Source organism: Jaculus jaculus, chromosome 7 (genome assembly GCF_020740685.1).
Source record: "Jaculus jaculus isolate mJacJac1 chromosome 7, mJacJac1.mat.Y.cur, whole genome shotgun sequence".
Taxonomy (NCBI): Eukaryota; Metazoa; Chordata; class Mammalia; order Rodentia; family Dipodidae; genus Jaculus; species Jaculus jaculus.
In genome coordinates this window covers 129214009-129227360 of record NC_059108.1, presented here as the reverse complement: position 1 = coordinate 129227360, position 13352 = coordinate 129214009, and the positions used below count along the sequence as shown (strand labels likewise).

Below are 13352 nucleotides of genomic sequence, written 5' to 3'. Positions count from 1 at the left end.
GATGTATCGTCTAGTGCAGAAATTACCTGGAAGATCATGTACTCCACTAAAACATCCCATCATCTTTTGTTAATATTTTATTTTTATTTATTTATTTATTTGACAGAGAAATAGTTGGGGGGGGGGAATAGGCACGCCAAAGCCTCCAGCCACTACAATCAAACTCCAGATGTGTGCACCCCCTTGGGCAGCTGGCTAACATGGGTCCTGGGGAATCAAACCTGGGTCCTTTGGCTTTGCAGGCAAACGCTTTAACCGCTAAGCCATCCCTCCAGCCCCATCCCATCATCTTTTGTCAAAGATGACTTGCTGTCATTAAAATGAGAGAGGAGTCATAACCTTAAGACTATTACAGTCCAAGCCAGGCGTGGTGGCTCACGCCTTTAATCCCAGCACTTGGGAGGCAGAGGTAGGAGGATCGCCATGAGTTTGAGGCCACCTTGAGACTCCATAGTGAATTCCAGGTCAGCCTGGGCTAGAGTGAGACCCTACCTTGAAAAAAAAAAAAAAAAAGACTATCACAGTCCAAAAATATCTTTAGCTCTAAGAACTGACTACTTCCACATCCACAGCAGTTGCCTGCCAGTAAACAGTACCTGAGGGATGAGGAGGAGATGCTGTTGCCTCTGGCTTGGTTGGTCTCTTGGGAATGCTTTCACCCACCTGCAATATCTTTTGACTTGATAGATGCTATATCTGCAAATATCCTTCAGGTAGACCATAGACCAAGGTACTTCCTCCCAGAGTCCCAGGGTGGCTGGATAAATGCCCAGATCTGGGCCTTAGCTCCCAAATCACAGAATGGTGGGATTAGAAGGGTTCCTCCTCATTTTATAAAAAAGACAACTAGAATAAGTTATGACCATGATTCACTTGGGTTAAGAATAGTCCAGACTAGAGATGGCTTAGTAGTTAAGGAACATGCCTACGAAGCCTAAGGACCCCAGGTGAATTCTCCAGGTCCCACGTAAGCCAGAAGCACATAGTGGCGCATGCATCTGGAATTTGTTTGCAATGAGTAGAGGCCCTGGTGCACCCATTCTCTCTCTCTCTCAAAAATAAATAAATAAAAATAAAATCTTAAAAAAACATAGTCCAGTCTAGAACCCAGACCACAACCAAGGTATATCCATGACTGAGCCGGTGACTGAACTCTGCATGTTGGACTTTTCTTTTTCTTAATTAATTAATTTTTTTATTGACAACTTCCATGATGGTAAACAATATCCCATGGTAATTCCCTCCCTCCCCTTTGCCCTTGAAAGCTCCACTCTCCCTCATATCCCTTCCCTCTCTCAGTCTTTCATTTTGATGACATCATCTTTTCTTCCTATTATGATGGTCTTGTGTAGGTAGTGTCAGGCACTGTGAGGTCATGGATATCCAACCCATTTTGTGTCTGTAGGAGCATGTTGTAAGGAGTCCTACCCTTCCTTTGGCTCTTACATTCTTTCTACCACATCTTCCACAATCAACCCTAAACTTTGGAAGGTGGGATAGAGATATTGCAGTGCTGAGCACTCCTCTGTCACTTCTTCTTAGCACTGTGATGCCTTCTGAGTCATCCCAAGGTCACTGCCATCTGAAAAGAGAAGGTTCTCTAACCAAAAGTGAGAGTAACATTAATATATGGGTATGAATATTAAGAGAAGTGCTTACTGCGCAGTTTGATGAGCATAGTATATGCATTTAGCCAGACAAAAGCAGATGTTACAACCCTGGGGCTCATGACTACCCCTGTTGTTGGTTTTCAGTGTCAGGGATGTATTCCCTTCCATGGAGTGGGCCTCCAGTTAAATTAGAGGGTGGTTGGTTTCCACCATAACAGACATGCCACTATTGCACCCTTTGGCTCATTTTGCCTGGCTGGCCAAATTCAAGGTTTACCCACTTTTGAGTATCTTCACTGGTGATTTCTCTCTCTCTTGTTAAACTGCATGCAACATAGCTTTTCCCAGCTTTCTGTCAGCTGGTCTACATGGAGGAGGTTTTCAGCTCAGTTCCAGCAGTATTTCTCAGTGACCTTGTAGCCTAAGCATGTGGAGTCTTCAGCAATAGGGTTTTACCATCTATTCCTGCTGGAAGACCAAGACCCTTGGTAATGGCCTGTAATGTTTTGGGGGTATCAGGGACCTCCCTGGCCAATAACTCACTGAAAATTATCCCTTCCCTGACAATGAAAATTTTCTAGTAACAATCTATGGCTCCTGTATGTTCCATTGTCCAAAAAAGTAGGCTTCCATATGATTTTTTTAATATTCTCTTGAATTTTGATTAACCCTGCATGTTGGACTTTTCATGTACAAGGGGAAAAAGGAGTTCCTGTCTGGGTTGACATAGGAACTATATTAGGCATGGAGTGTAAGACTTGGCTCAAACTAAGGGCCCTGTCTGTCATCATAGCTTGTCATCATCCACATGGCTCTACTCTACCTTCCTTCAGGAGCTGGGATGAACAGTCCAGTGACCTGGATCTCAGGAAACTGGGGAGGTTGGATGTTCATGAACCAGTAGTCCATAGAACAACGGCAAACCAATTAGTCTCCCTTTTGTTTCCACTTTTCTCACTACAAGACTATATAGACACCGAATGCATTATTAACCTTCTGAAAGCATAAAGTTCACTCAGTCCTTTCATAGACAGTCCTCCCCTGGTCAAATCAGTAAACAATCCTGTCTTAGATGGAAGGCTCTACAACAGTGATTCTCTTATATAATTAGTCTCCAGGAAAGGTACTGGGCTCAGCTCCAGGCTTATGATCTACTAAGGAGGAATCAGGGATCTGCACTCAAGCAAACTCCCTGGGTGGTCTTCAGCCCCTTCCACCTTACTCATCTCTCTGTCAATTAAGACCTTCCATCCTCAGAAGCTTGCTGGCACTTACTGTCTCTTGTGTCATCTGAAGATGACTTGATTTTAGAAACTCCCTTGGGCAAGTTCCATCCTTTTTGTTTCTGGTGCTTTATCTGGGTTCAAAGCTCCTGAAAGGTAAAAGCTGTCTTCTAATGATTCTTCCTACTTCATGCTCTTAGCACAATGTTTCAATCAGTACTAGCTTTCTGCCTTATTTAACCATGGCAGCAACGCTTGCCTTCGCACACTTCTCTCCTGAAACAGCAAGAAGTGATGACTTCCTGTGGGCTGGGGGGACAGCTCAGTCATGAGAACCGGTGTTCAATCCCTAGAACCTGTTTGTTTGTTTATTTTTTTTTTTATTTTAGAGAGAGAGAGAACTGGCACACCAGGGCCTCAGCCACTGTAATCAAACTCCAAATGCTTCCACCACCTAGTGGACAAGTGCAACCTCGTACTTGCCTCACCTTTTGTGCATCTGGCTAACATGGGATCTGGAGAGTCAAATTTGGGTCCTTAGGCTTCACAGTGCCTTAACCACTAAGCCATCTCTCCAGCCCTGGGACCTATTTTTTTTAAGCCAGTTGTGGCAATGGTGCATCCTTGTCACTGCAGTGCTGGGAAGACAGAGACAGAAGGATCCCCTGGGGCTTGACAGCCAGCTAATGTACCCTGCGTGGCAAGATCCAGGCCAATGAGAGACTCTGCTTCAAAAGAGGTAGATGGCACCTGAGGGACAAAACCCAAGGTTGTCTTCTGGCCTTCACAGACACACACACATGCATGTGCACATACACTTGAACATATGTACACATACACACATGAAATGATGACTTCTCAAAGAAAGTAACTCTTGTCTGTGAGCACTCAACCTTGTATGCTAAACCTCTATCGTCAACTTTCTTGAAGAAGATAAGAACTTCATCCACAGATATCTGTGTTTTGTATTTAAGGGGTTCTTCATGATTACAGAAAAGGTTAGGTAGAAAAAAGCAGAGCCAAATGTGTCTTCAAAAAAAAAAAAATACCCAAAATTGGCATGTGGGGCACATCATTATATATTTGTCAGATGAAAGAATAAACTTTATAACACATATCTATGTAGCTATAGATATCACAGTAGTTAAAGTGCTTTTGGCAGCCAATTATACAACATCTTGAATAGAGGGAGGCATGAAGAAACCATATTATCTTGTAGAACATGAAGTTAGAGATAGGGCAGTCCAGGAATAGCAAATGTTATGACTTTATGACATGATACATGAACCAATTTAAATAGCTATGTAGTTTAGTTATCTCTCTATTATCTGACATTGGGATTGTCAGGGATATTCATTATTAAGAGTAAAGGCATGATTATTAGTCAAATTTTTATTGCTGTGACAAAATATCTGACATCAACTTCTTAAAAGAAGGAAAGGGGGGGGGGGGGCTGAAGAGATGGCTTAGTGATTAAGGCACTTTCCTGCAAAGCCTAAGGAACTAGGTTTTATTTCCTAGAACCCACAGAAGCCAGAAGCACATGGTGGCACATTTGTCTGGAGTTCATTTGCAGTGGCTAGAGGCCCTGGCATGCCCACTCATTCTCTCTGGACTTTTAATAAATAAATAATTAAAAATTTTTTATCATAGGCCATTGTCGAGGCCTTTGGTTTCCCACCAGGAATAGATGGTAAGACCGTATTGCTGAAGACTCCACATACTTGGGCTGCAATGCCACTGAGAAATCCTGCTGGAACTGAGCTGATAACCTCCTCCATGTAGACCAGCTGACAGAAAGCTGGAAGAAGCCATTCTACATGCAGTTCAATGGGAGAGAGAGAAACCACCAGTGAATCAACAGTGGATACTACAAGCCTTATATTTTGTCAGCCAGGCCAAATGAGCCAACAGGTGCAGTAGTGGCATATCTGTCATGGTGGAAACCAACTGCCCTCTAATTGGACTGAAGGCCCACTCCATGGGAGGGAATACATCCCTGACACTGAAAACTTAAAACAGGATAGTTATGAGTCCTGGGGGTGTAACGTCTGCTGCTGTTTGGCTAAATGTATATACTATGCTCACCAAACTGCCCATTAAGCACTTCTCTTAATGTTCACACCCTTATAGTAATGCCACTCTCACTTTTGGTAGGGAATCTTCTCTTTTCAGATGGCAGTGACCTTGGGATGACTCAGAAGGCATTATGGTACTATAAATAAGTAACAGGAGTGCTCAGTACTGCAATATCTCTATCATACCACTCAGGGTCTATTGTGGAAGATGTGGTAGAAAGAATGTAAGAGTCAAAGGAAGGGTAGGACTCCTTACAATGTACTCCTCCAGACACAAAATGGCCTGGATATCCATGACTTCACAGTGCCTGACACTACCTACACAAGACCATCATAAAAGGAGGAAAAGATCATGACATCAAAATAAAAGAAAGACTGATTGAGAGGGGAAGGGGATATGATGGAGAATGGAGTTTCAAAGGAGAAAGTGGGGAGAGGGAGGGCATTACCATGGGATATTTTTTATAATCATGGAAGATGTTAATAAAAATAAATAAATAAAAACACTGCTGAGCAGGAAAAAAATTTTTTAAGAAAGAAAGGTTTTATTTGTGCTCACAATTTCAGAAGTTTCAGTCCATGATCATTTGGCCCTGCTACTAGGCCTGAGGTAAAAGAAACATCATGGCACAAGCATGTGGTGGAGGAAACTGACCTCCTCATGACAGCTAAGAAGCAGAGGAAGGAGCTGCTCTGTACCATTGGCCTCTCTGAGAGCTTGCCCTCAGTGATGTGACATTCTTCCATCAGACCCTACCTGCTAACAGTTCTACCATGTTCCAGTACTGCCACAGCATGTCAGCCAAGCCTTGAACACATGCCTTTGAGGAACACTTCCAATGAAATCATGTCACATGGTGGGCATCCACATGCACAAGTCTTGCATCTGATTGCTTGGGGGTTGTGATGGTTTGAATGTGTGGCCCCACGGACCCTGGTATTTTTTATTAAGATCAAGCTTAACTTGAGTCTCCAGCAGGCAGAGCCCTCTCCCCTTACCTCCTCAGCGCCCCCCTTCCCCCCTCCGCTGGGGAAGAAGTGTGTAGATCTTATAGTCCAGCCCTAAGGTGCATTCAGAGCAGATTGAGCTCTTGCTGTTCATGTTTGCTGGCTGTTTGTTTGGTGGTTTCTCTGCTTAGATCTATAGAAGTGAGCCTCTCAGGGTTGCCTTGAACTCACAGTGATCCTCCTACCTCTGCCTCCCAAATTGTGGGATTAGAGACCTGTGCCACCATACCCGGCTTTCACCTGGATTCTATAAACCTGAAATAAAACCTGTCTTCCCATAAGGTGTTTTTTGTTGGGTGTTTGTCTCAGCATGCAGAGCTTACCGCAACAGTAAAATTAACTGCAATAGAGGTTGTATTTTTAAAAATAAAAAAATGTGTTCATATGACACCTGGTTCACATTCCCAAATTGCAGACAATTTGTGCCTATTTCTATATCCCTGTGAAGCATCTGAGAGTTGCTGAATATAGAGACATACACAGACTACACAAGTCTTTCCCCCTCCCTAATTATTTCTAGAAAAGTTCTGATTTAAAATGGGTGGGGGGGGAGAGTGTCAACAAATAGAAGACACAGAAGAGACACACTAAGCAGGTACCTTGTTTGGCTCCTAATTCATACAAGTAATCTTTAAAAAAATCTTTTTATATTTGAATATAGATATATTTGATGTTGAGGGATTAGTGGTGATTTTTATCAGGTATGGCAATGGCACAGTGGTTATGTTGTGGAAATGAAGCCTTTGGCAGCCACAGATAAATCTTTGTTAATGAATGAAGCGGTGTGCTGCATGGGATTTACTTTAAAATACTCCAGCCCATAAAGAGGTACAGTGGTGGGCTAGAGAGATGGCTTAGCGGTTAAGCGCTTGCCTGTGAAGCCTAAGGACCCCGGTTCGAGGCTCAGTTCCCCAGGTCCCACGTTAGCCAGATGCACAAGGGGGCGCACGCGTCTGGAGTTCGTTTGCAGTGGCTGGAAGCCCTGGCGCGCCCATTCTCTCTCTCCCCCTCTATCTGTCTTTCTCTCTGTGTCTGTCGCTCTCAAATAAATAAAAATTTAAAAAAAAAAAAAAAGAATTAAGTGTAACGTACCTACCTGACCCCTCCATTAAGGGATTTCAGGATTGTAAACAATTTAAAAAAAAAAAAAAAAGAGGTACAGTGGTATAAAAGAAGCAGGCTTGTGCTAAGGTTTTAGCTGGAGTGTCTCCAAAAGCCCATGTGTCTTAGCCTCCAGCCTGTGGAGCCCTTGCTGCGAGCATAGGGAAGCCATCTCTATTGTGTCCAGGATGCCTCCACTCTTAGTATTTTCTATTATTTTTGACAGCTGATCAAGTAAATACTGCAAGTAGCCAAAAGTTCCTTCTTTAACTAAATAGAGTGCTGTTATAAAGCCAAATAAGAAAGACAGAATCCAGACACTTTCAATCCTCAACATGACACAAAATTACTAGAAGCCTCATCCATTAGGGGAAAAAAACTGGCTCAGGCTGTCAGTTGGCATTGGTGATGCACCTGGATGTGCCTAAGCCACTGGCCCCATTGTGCACCTGCATTCTGTCTCCTGCAGTAGATGTCACTTCCTCATACCTCATCATAGTTCTTGATTTTCTGTGACTTATCTTTAAATCTCTTATTTGTCCCACCATGCTGCTGTGCTCTGAGGCCAAAGATTTTGTCCAAGTCATCTCAGCTGGCTGTCTTAGTTCCTTTAGGTTGCTATAACAAAATGTCATCAACTGGGTGCCTTATAGACAGAAGGACCATATTGCTCACAGTTGTGGAGGCTGGGAAGTCCAAACCAAGGCACTCACAGACCCGCTCACTGCACCCTAACACAGCAGAAGGGGTGAAGCTCTCTGGGGAGTCTAGGGTCACTAATACCACCGTGAAGGTCTCGCAACCAATTACCTCACAAAGATCTCCCCTTCCAATATCATCAGTTTTGTGGTGAGGATGTCAACATGGAAACTTGGGAGAACACAAACATTCAGTGCAAAGCCTTGAGCTGACCAGGTGCTCCATTAGTTATCACGATTACTTGGGAACCAGGAGCAAATCCACAACTCCTGCCTCTCTGTTTCCCAAGAACGACACCCGCCCCCTCAAGGAGGCGAGTGATGAGTGAGAAGGATGCAGGAGAAATTCTTCCCTTTTATAGTGCATAGGATGTGCATATGCATTTGTGTACAAGTGCACGTGTGCGTACATGTGTACAGGGAGTGGGCGCATGGATATGTGAATGTGGGTGAAGGCAATTCCCCCCCACCTTTTTTAGAGAGCGAGAGAGAGACAGGAGGAGTAGAGAATTGGCATGCAGGACCTCAGCCACTGTAATCAAACTCCAGATGCTTGCGCCATCTAGTGGGCACAAGCAGCCTTGCATTTGCCTCACTTTTGCGTGTCTAGCTAATGTGGGATCTGGAGAGTAGACATGGGTCCTTAGGCTTTGCAGGCAAGCGCCTTAACCACTGAGCCATCTCTCAAGCCTGCCCCCACTTTTTTTGAGGCATAGACTCTCATTGAACCTAGAGGTCATTGATTCAGTAGACTAGCTAGCCAGTGAGCCCTAGAGATTCTCTCACCTCCACCTCCCCACCACTGGGCTTATAGACATGCAGCATCATATCTGCCCTTCTGTGAGTGCTGACAATCCAAACTCAGGTCCTCATGCCTTCAGAGCAACCATTTTACGGGCTGAAGCATCTTCCCTGTCCTCTACACACCCCGTATTGTTTCTGGTCCTTCTCATCCAGAAGTTAACACCAGCCAGTGTCTACAGTGTCACCAGATCAGAAAAAAAAAAAAAGGCCTGGGACAAGTTTTCCATGTGTTGCATGTTGTCTTAGGACTAGAGCAGTGGTACCTAGACTTGGCCTTGAGTTTTCTCTCTTTTGGGGGTAAAATCTACAAGCTGTCCTGGTTCTGAGAACCCAGGGAGGCCCTGAAGATGGCCCAATGTTCCTCAGATAATCAGGAACTAACTGCTTGTTACACTGGTTACCCTCAGTGTTTTTTTGGGTTTTTTTGAACTGGGTAGAAAAGACAAACACAAAAATACTGCTCTCAGCTTGGTCATTACACTGAATTAGTGTTAGTCATTAAACTCAAATCTCCACAAGTTCAACAGCTTCACTGGAACATGAGCTTGTGGGTAAGGATTAAGCTCCAACAAGGGCAACCACAATCAATTTCTTTACATAATGAGGATAAATAAGAACCCCCATTGGTGGTGTAGCTGAGATTTTGATTTTGAAAATATGAGTTTCCAAAGGAGGGGTGATACTCTGCTTTCCCCTTCCATTAAGGGCCCTGACTAACTGTCAAACTCTCCGTGGCATTTTTTCCTATCCTCCAGTCCTGCCTTACCCAATCATCCTGTCCGTTTCTCTCTATCCCATCCAGATAAAAGACTTCCTCCATTGTCTTGGTTCTAGGTCATTAGCTTCCTACCCAAACACAGCTCCTGTGTGCTTAGAAAAGAATGGAGGATTTAGTTGTAGAATCAAGTGGCTATGAAAGCACACATCTGGGTGTTGGGGAAAAGATGGCCCTTTGGATCAACCTCAGGATACTAGGAGGTCATAACTCCATCAGCCCACACACCTCAACATCTGATTTGACCACTTGTCAGAAGGCTCCGGGCCAGGCAGCAGCTGGCTGAGCTGTAGCAAGGAGGAAAATGACTTGCTTCGAGGCAGAGGGAATTACCAGGAAAAGATGATGGTTGAGGCTTAGGATTCTAGTAATGGGACCCAGTGAGAAAACTGAACCTGTATTAGTTACTTGACTCACTGCTGTGACCAAATACCTGACAAGAAGCAGACTAAGGAAGGAAAGGCTTGTTGTTCGAACGGGTACGTATTCCATTGCAGTGGGAAGGAATGGCAACAGAGCAGAAGGACATGGCGCTGGTCACAGCGGGGCACAAGCAGGAGGCATGGGGCGAGCAGGAAGTGGAGCCAGGCTATAACACCTCAAGACCCACACCCAGGGACCCACTTCCTCCAGCACGGTTCCACCTCTTAGAAGCTCCACAGACTGCCCAAACAGCACCACCAACTGGGAACAAACAGGAGTATGTGAGGGGCGTTTTGAGTCTCTGGGGGCATTTCACATTCAAATTACAACAGAATCTAAAAGTAAAAATAAAGATGGAAGAGAGGAGCTTTGACTTGAATGAGAAGCTGAGTTCAGGGAGGCATACTTGGCACTCATTTCCTCACTGCATTTGTATTCACAGAGACGCAAATGCCAGTCTCCTCCACAAGCCAGCCTGTGTCAGTTGTTGGAAGGAGTCCACATCCTCCAATCAGCATGGGCTGGCCCTCACTGCCCCTTAGCGAGAAATACTGTGTGTACCTGGCTCTCTTTTCTATTTCTGGTTTTCTTCTTGACATCCATTATCCTATAATACATGTTCTCAGCAGGTGACCTGTATGCCTGGGTAGAAAAGTCAGGAAATGGAAACCGAATAGTTAGAGGCAAAGGCAAGAGAGAGATTTAGTATTTTATCAAACTATACCATCCAGTGTCAGTTGACACTCAAAAAAAAAAAAAAAAAAACAGAACATATTTTTGAAGAATTTTCTTTAAATGATGAGAAAATTTTGAACTGGTTTTCATTTTTACCTACGCTGCCATCTTTGAGTCTCTGGACTGGGTGGGGGGACATCCCCCATTACTGTTGCCACGCACATGCACCTCTGCCTGCCTAGCTCCTCTATGGCGTCCAGGTCTCCCCTATGTAAACATTTCAGAACCCTTAAGTCGGAGATGGGGTCCCCTCTTAGCAGCCACCGCAGAGCCCTGTGTCTCCTCAACACTTCGCACATCATACACTAATCCTCTCACTGAACTAGAGTTCCAGGAGGACAGGGGCCAGAGCTGTCTTTTCTCAAGGTCCCCTCTTTTCTCCAGCTCATAAGTATGTGTGGAACGAATGAATTCTTAAGAGCCTGCATACGTCGTTCCTTTGTATAAACCTTTTCAGTCTCTCTGAGCAAAGTCTATCGAGTGTAACTGCTCAGATCACATACTGAACAAGGACATCTAGCAAGGCACAGAGAGGAAGCTAAGCTCTTGTCACCAAGCCATTTATTTGATGCTGTCTGGATCCACCCAGAGAAAAAAAATGTACCTTTTCCTGCCTTGTACAAGAGCACCATATGGGCTTGCCACAGCCCGGCTCTGTGTGCTGAACAACACTGCGTGGCTTCCGAAGGAGGTGCGAGCTCTCCGCTCTTTCCTAGAAGGGCTAGGACTAAGTGGATGTCTTCAGATCCTTTGTCAGCCATCATTCTTCCCCATTCCCAGTGGAGACCGCTCTCACCCTTCCCTCTCCTTGGTTTTTGTCTCCTTTAGGGTTTGGCATGACGACGCCGGCCACAGTAGGAGGGAAAATCTTTCTGATCTTTTACGGCCTCATTGGCTGTGCCAGCACCATCCTGTTCTTCAACCTCTTCCTGGAACGGCTCATCACCGTCATCGCCTATGTCATGAGGTCCTGCCACCAGCAGCAGCTGCGGAGACGCGGGGCTGTGGCTCGGGACAGCGCGGAGACCCTGGGGAAGGGGGCGGCGGGCAGCCTGGCTGGCTGGAAGCCCTCGGTGTACTGCGTCATGCTGATCCTGTGCTCGGCCTCCGTGGCCATCTCCTGCGGGGCTTCGGCTCTGTACGCGGCCATGGAGGGCTGGAGCTACTTCGACTCGCTCTACTTCTGCTTCGTGGCTTTCAGCACCATTGGCTTCGGGGACCTCGTCAGCAGCCAAAACGCCCAGTATGAAAGCCAAGGGCTCTACCGCTTTGCCAACTTCGTCTTTATACTCATGGGCGTCTGCTGTATCTACTCCCTGTTCAACGTCATCTCCATCCTCATCAAACAGACCATGAACTGGATCCTCAGGAAACTGGACGGCGGGTGCCAACAATGCCAAAGAGGACTCTTGCGGTCCCGGCGGAATGTGGTGATGCCAGGCAATGTCCGCAGCAGGTGCAACATCTCCATAGAAACAGACGGGGTGATGGAGAGTGACACAGATGGCCGACGTCTGTCTGGGGAGATGATCTCCATGAAGAACTCCAACAAGGTCTCTCTGGCCATCCTGCAGAAGCAGCTCTCTGAAATGGCTAATGGCATGCCCCACCAGTCCACCAGTGCACAGTCCCGGGACGATGAGTTCTCAGGTGGAGTGGGAGCCTTTGCAATAATGAACAACAGGTTGGCAGAGACCAGTAGTGACAGGTAGGAGGCAGGAGTGGCCCCTGGGCATGGCGCTCAAGGGCAGGTGGAAAATGAGGGCCTGCCATTCAAGAGATGTGTTCCGCTCGCCCTGGCTATGTTCCACCTGGGAGCTATTCTCATTAGCTTTTGAAATCTCACCTTAGTCCCAACCAACAACCATCTCCCAGGGTTGGGGAACTGGACCCTCCAGGCCTGCCTCTGACTTTACTCTTGAAGTTCAGATTCCTTCTTTTCAGAACGAATCACAAAATCCGCATAAGACTTGTATTGTCACCACCATCCTCTTCCTCCAGAGGTTCAACTGTCTGTGGGAGACAGGTTTCACTCCAGCTTTGATTTCCTCCTGACAGATTTGTCACCTGTGAAGGAAAACCTGAAGATCCCAATTCTTCCTGGAACTGTGAATAGCTAAATTCATCATTTTACCTGGCTCCTCAAGATAAAAGAGGATTCCAGAATGTGTCTGGGCCTTCTTTCTGCCCGACTTCCTTCTGCACAGATTTGCTGTTGGTTCCATGGATAGGGGGGAAAAATGTTTTTCCTGCTCCTTATACCCCATCTCAGGTTTTTGTTTGTTTGTTTGTTTTATTTTCCTTCTATTTGTAAGACAAGAGTGTTGGTCTGAAGTGTTCCTGGGTTTTCAGGTGATAAGAAAACTTCAGGCCTTAAAGCTGTAACAGTAAGATGATGACACTCGGATAGAGGAGAGTAAAGGCTCCCTTTTGTAACTGAAGAGATATCTTAATGTTCTCCCTTTGAATGGTCACATAGACTGTCATTTTGACCAGGACTTGGAGCTCATTATAGAGATGGCAACTGACTATTTATTAGAACTGAAATTTTAATAAATTCTCATTTTATTAAGTTAGAGGCCATGGGTGTTCATTGGGAACAGTGGGAAGGGGGTGCTGGTTAAGCAGACATTTATTGTACTCAGAAGAAAAGGAAGCTGGAAGGCGACCTTTGGGATGTAAGCATTGACATTCCAGACTAGAAGACAGTGTGTGAACGTCTCTCTCATCAACTGGAGGCCTGCCTTCAGGGACTATAGCGGGCCCAGTGATGTGAGTCTCCCACACAGTTAGGGTCTCCATCCGGGAAACAGAGAAGGCTGTCTTTTTTAAAAAAATAAATAAATACAAGAGGGAACATTTGAGGATTTTTTAAAATAAATACAAGAGAGAACATT

At 45.3% G+C, this 13352-nt stretch overlaps 1 protein-coding gene across 1 annotated transcript in view; it reads left to right on the top strand.

Moving 5' to 3' along the window:
- The window catches only part of Kcnk13 (potassium two pore domain channel subfamily K member 13), a 105478-nt gene extending 92451 nt beyond the window's left edge, over positions 1 to 13027 (top strand). Inside the window, exon 2 of the mRNA XM_004649342.2 lies at positions 11284 to 13027. Within this exon, the coding sequence (XP_004649399.1) occupies positions 11284 to 12167 (884 nt within the window). The 3' untranslated portion in view covers positions 12168 to 13027. The remainder of the gene's footprint in view (positions 1 to 11283) is intronic.
- The last annotated feature ends 325 nt before the right edge of the window (positions 13028 to 13352 follow it).